Below are 5606 nucleotides of genomic sequence, written 5' to 3' on the forward strand. Positions count from 1 at the left end.
CTAGGTTTAGACCCAAATGCTTGAGAGCGCGGCGGCGCTCCTACTGAGGGTTCGGATCCCATGTGGAGACCGGTTCCCGATCACTGGCTGAGCGTGGTGCGGGCGCAACACCGAGGGTTGCGATCCTGTTACCGGTGGAAAAAAAAAAAGATCATTGGCTCTGTAAAACAATAATAATAAAAACTTATTATGGGGGCTTAGCCGGTGGCGCACTCGGGAGAGTGCGGCACTGGGAGCGCAGCGGCGCTCCCGCCCAGTGTTCGGATCCTATATAGGGATGACTGGTACGCTCACAGCACTCACTGGCTGAGCGCGGTGCGGCCGGTCTCAAAAAGGACAAAAAACAAACAAACAAACAAACAAAAAATATAGTATGGTGCTATAAACTTAATATGGAAATACAAAGGACCTAGAATAGCCAAACAATCCTGAACAGAAGAAGAAAACTTTAGAGAACCTAACAATGCCTAATTTAAAGACTTATTATAAAACTATTATAATCAAGATAATGTGGCTATGGCTAAAAGGTGAACAAATACATCAGTGGAATGAAATAAAGGGTCCAGAAATACACCTACCCAAATGTGGTCAAGTGATACCCAAATGTGGTCAAGTTTTTTTTTTTTTTTTTTTTTGGAAGCTGGCTGGTACAGGAATCTGAATCCATGACCTTGGTGTTATAAGGTTGCGCTCTAACCAACTGAGCTAACTGGCCAGCCCCCTCAAGTAATTGTTTTTACAAACCAGATAATTCAGTTGAAAATTCTGTCTTCTCCATAAACAATGAGAAACAATAGAACATGCATATGCAAAGAATAAAGAACTTGGATCCATGCACCATATACAAATATGAACTCAAAATGTACCATTGACCTGCATGTAAAACCTACATTTTTCTAATCTAAAAGAAAAGGTGGGTAAAATTATTTGAACTTGGGGTAGGTAAAATTTCTATGGATATGACAAAAATGCAGAACCCATTAAAAAGAGAAATTAAACTTCATTAAAATTAAAAACTTCGTAAAATTTCTATGGATATGACAAAAATGCAGAACCCATTAAAAAGAGAAATTAAACTTCATCAAAATTAAAAACTTTGGGCCAGCCCATGGCTCACTTGGGAGAGTGTGGTGCTGATAACACCAAGGCCATAGGTTCGGATCCCTATATAGGGATGGCCGGTTAGCTCACTGGCTGAGCACGGTGCCAACAACACCAAGTCAAGGGTTAAGATCCCCTTACCGGTCATCTTTAAAAAAAAAGAAAAGAAAAAAAAAATTAAAAACTTCTACTGACCAGCTACCAAAAAAATAAATAATAAGAACTTCTATTTTTGTAAAGTTACTGCTAATGAAATTTAAAGAGTAGTTATATATTGGAAGAAAATACTTACATGTCTAATCTGATGAAGCATTTATACCCAGAACATATAAAGAATATAGAACTCTCAAAAACTAATAATCTAGGCTGGCTGTTTAGCTCAGTTTGTTAGAGCATGGTGCTGATAACACCAGCATCCAGGCTTTGATCCCTGGACCTGCCAGCCAAAAAACCCCCAGAAAACAAATATCTAATAATCTGAAAACAAACAATGCAACTAGCACTTCACCCTAGGCTATTAATAAATGGCAAATAAGAAAGAACATGAAATGTCATTCAGCATTATCATTCAAGTAAGTGCAAAGTTAAGCCACATTTGAGCTACTACTACACATATCTGGAAATCTAAAATTATAAAGACTTATTATGTCAAATGTTGGTGAAGATGCCATTTTATGGGTCTGATGGATATGTTCATTATCTTGAAGGGATTCTTTCACATATATATGATTTAGAAAGAACTCAGTAGAACATACCTGTTTCTTCCTGTGGGCCATGGGAATTGGGATCATTGGAGATAACGAGCAAACCTGGGGTGGACAGAAATGGGCACCCCACTTAGGGGAGTGGAGGGAAGAGTGTCCTTTGGTGTTCTCGACCATGAGCTGGGTCTTTGTGGAGTTCACAGCTGAAGTAGAGCTTTGTGGGGCTCCTTCCTGCTCTGGGTGTGGCTTCCTCCAGCTCATCCCAAATGTGCCCGCAGACAGTGTTGATGCGGGAGGTGACCAGAGCTTCTCAGCCTGGTGTTCCCAGGTGGTTCTTGTATATCCTGGACACAGGCACCAGGAGCCAGAGTAAATGGTGGGGCCAGCAGCCATGGGGTCAGTGGGCACAGGCTGGAATGAAAAGGAGGGCAGGGGTCAGGTAGGGCTTGGGTGGGGTTCATCATCGTGCCATGTAATCTGGCTCAAAGATGGCTCGGGAAAGGATGTCATCAGCTGCTTTGACATGATGCTGAAGGCAGACAGACATTTCTACACAGGTAGGAACAGCTGGTTTATCTTGGAGAGGCCATGAGGTTGGGGATGGGGGACATGACTGGGTCTAGACAGTGGTAGGAGTGTGTGTTGATCATATGAGTGTTGAAGGAGAGAGGTGGGAGGTAAGGAGGCCAGCCCCCTGGCCTGATACACCAGACACCACCTCTCCCACAAGAGATTATTCGTCCACCTGGAACCTGAGACAGACTGAGCAGGTGGCGGGAAACTATGATCCAGTAAACAGCTGCATTGTGGTACCCTCCAGACTCGCAGCATGATGCTCCACTAGGCGCTCCCATTCTCCAGATTGGGGATCAGCCCCTCATCCTGAGCAACCTTCCGCCTTCCGCAGCCCATACTTCCAGCTCCTCTGCGTCCCACTGGTGCATTTGGACAGGCGTGGGGGTGGGGGAGGGCAGCTGCTCACCCAAACACCTGCACACACAGGACGAAAACATGCAGCGACTGTGCTGACAGCTCCCGAGGGCAGCAGCCTGAAGAACAGCTCCAGAGAGCTCATGGTGAGTGAGGCCTTTCCCTGGTTCCTACTCAGGTCACCCATCTGGCCTTAACCCTGTTTCCACTCAGATCCTCCCACACCCAGGCTCTCACCCTGTCTTCTCTCAGTGTCCCCAGCTGTCCTGTGATCCCTTCCCAGTGCAGTACCGGGTTCCTACCTAATCCCCTTACTGCACCTTGATTCCTCTTTCTGTCCCAGCTGCCTGCCAGGAGCATCCCACAGGATCTGGAATGTGGACTAAGAACCTTGGAACAACCCCTCTAAGCTGAGAACCCCGAACCCACTCGGTTTCCTTCTCTGGATCTTTATCTATTCCTTGGCCAGGGGCCTGCCCAGGACACTTGTCCAATCCAGGCCCAGGGTTGGCTCTTTGTCTCCTCCCCATACTGATCCTTCTCTCGATCTGACTCCTGTTTGTTCCCGGCTTCTTTACCAGGCTTGAACTCATCTCCTGGTCACCTTCAAGTCCCCACACAACAACCTCCAATGCACCTGAATCTCCCTAGCCACGTTCTCTCCCAGGCTCTCGTCTCTTATCCAGGCAATCTTGTACCAGGAACACCTGAAGGTGGCGTCAAACGATTATCTAGGTGTATTTCTAGGTATCTGTGTATCTAGGTGGACCTGCTGGATGGTCCGGCAGGTCCAGAACTGTGGGTGCCAGGGCACCGGCTCAGCCCCGCCCCTTCAGCCAATGCCCGCCCCTTCTCAGCTCAGCCCTGCCTCAAGTCCCCTTCTTTCCCTCTCATGTAGGTCCCCCCAGCTCATGCAACAGCTCAACCCTTGCCCCAGTGACAGCTCTACTTTTCTCCTCCCCTTACTGCCCCCGGGCTCGGCTCGGCCCCGCCCCTCCCGCTCAGCCCCGCCCCTTCAGCCAATGCCCGCCCCTTCTCAGCTCAGCCCTGCCTCGAGTCCCCTTCTTTCCCTCTCATGTAGGTCCCCCCAGCTCATGCAACAGCGCAACCCTTGCCCCAGTGACAGCTCTACTTTTCTCCTCCCCTTACTGCCCCCGGGCTCGGCTCGGCCCCGCCCCTCCCGCTCAGCCCCGCCCCTCTCACCTCCGAGCTCCGCCCCCTCGGCCCGGCCCCGCCCAGCGCTGACCTCAGCCCCGCCCTCCAGGGCTCATCCCAGCGGGGTCTGGCTCAATTCCTCCATTCCTTGGGTCAGTCCTACTCCAGTTGTCTGACTCCGGGATGACTAGAGCAGAGGGATAGTGGCCCTAAGTGTGACAGCAGGATAGACAAAGGTTGGGGAGAGGGGAGTTAGGGTATGGGCTCTGGACCTGTAGGTTTGCATGTGAAATGCACACTCACGTTTGAGCCCTTTACTACCTCTGGAAATTGGCTAGTCCTGGGAGGGGATTTGTTCCAGTGTCCGCAAGGCTCCAGATGTCAAAGCATCGGAAACACAGAAAATAAAAAGGTATGATGAATGCAGCCTGATGGAGGAGGTGGCATCCAAGGGGAGACCCAAAGAAAGGCCCCGACAGGTAAAGGCAGGAGTAAGGGCGTGCCAGGAGAGGCCAATGTGGGCAAACCTGGAGAGCATGGAGCATGTCTGGAGAGCTGTCCTGTGGCATGAAGTCCAAACTGAGAGGCTTAAAAATGACAATGAGGAGTTCCAGTCAAGATGGTGGAATAGATGGTCCCCAGCGTCATTCTCTCCCACCAATCAACCAATTTACAACTATAAAAATGTAACATCAGCCAAGCTGGGGCCGCTGGAGCTCAGGAGAAGAGGAGGAGAGACCTATGGAATACATGAAGGCAGGAGAAACTACGATCAGAGAAAGAAAAAACTGCTTTGAGTGTTTTGGGCCGTGGCTGCTTTAAGGCTTGAGCTCATGAGCACATGGAGCAAGAGCCACAGCTGTGCCCTTCAGATGGAGTTGCTTGGAGGCAGCAGGAGAGAAGAGGGCCTTGGCGGCCCCCAGGACAGCAAGACCACTAATAGGGTTTCCATGGACCCACGCAGGAGCGAGGAGCCAGAACAACTGGAAAAAGGGAGCCACTCAGAGGCCAGTGAGTCATCGCAAGGGACTGGAGCATGGCCTGTCCCATGGGAAGTGTTTGGAGCATGGGCGGTGGTGGAGACGGGCCCATCAGGGGATCACTGGGACACAGCAAGGACAGCCGATCCACCCCCAATCAGCACAGGACCACTCAGAGGAGACTGGTTGGGAATGCAGAATTGCATGGGGTGCAGTTTGATGAAAAAACTCAGGCCCAGATTAGAGTTTCTACACACCCCAGACCCACTGAGTCTCTGGAGAGCCAGAAGTACCTATAAGGTCAACCATTAAACCCTGAGCTGCACAAAAAGCCTTCCCTAGGGAAACAGCAGTAAAGCAGTAATTTAGCTAAACCACACAGCTCAAGTACTGGTTCCCATAGGAAGTTCCCCTGTTTTAGAAGTAAGCAAAAGACAAAAAATTAGTTCTGGCCCAGGCACACCACCAGCACCCTGGGGCCTGCCTGGGAACTGGACGCTTGGAGCTGGGGACTGGACCCCCCTCCCACAACCAGGTACACCGTGCCAGCACACTTGATCTCTCTGTATTATTTCCTACAACCGCATATGAATCTATGACTATCTCAAAATAAAAAAGTTTCCTTAAAAATGTGAGGAGCCAAAACAAACAAAAAAAAAGTGAGTAACTTGGGCCGGCCCGGTGGCGCACTGGATAGTGCGCCGCTTGGGAAGCGCGGCGGCGCTCCCGCCCAAGG

At 49.8% G+C, this 5606-nt stretch overlaps 1 protein-coding gene across 2 annotated transcripts in view; it reads right to left on the reverse strand.

The window, feature by feature from the left end:
* The window catches only part of LOC103597443 (zinc finger protein 564-like), a 33757-nt gene extending 31838 nt beyond the window's left edge, over window positions 1-1919 (reverse strand). For both annotated transcript variants that reach the window (XM_008581275.1, XM_008581279.1), the window contains exon 1: window positions 1857-1919. In XM_008581275.1, the coding sequence (XP_008579497.1) occupies window positions 1857-1892 (36 nt within the window). In that variant the 5' untranslated portion in view covers window positions 1893-1919. The remainder of the gene's footprint in view (window positions 1-1856) is intronic.
* Between the last annotated feature and the right edge of the window lie 3687 nt (window positions 1920-5606).

This window comes from Galeopterus variegatus, unplaced genomic scaffold (assembly GCF_000696425.1).
Source record: "Galeopterus variegatus unplaced genomic scaffold, G_variegatus-3.0.2 Scaffold2313, whole genome shotgun sequence".
Classification (NCBI taxonomy): Eukaryota; Metazoa; Chordata; class Mammalia; order Dermoptera; family Cynocephalidae; genus Galeopterus; species Galeopterus variegatus.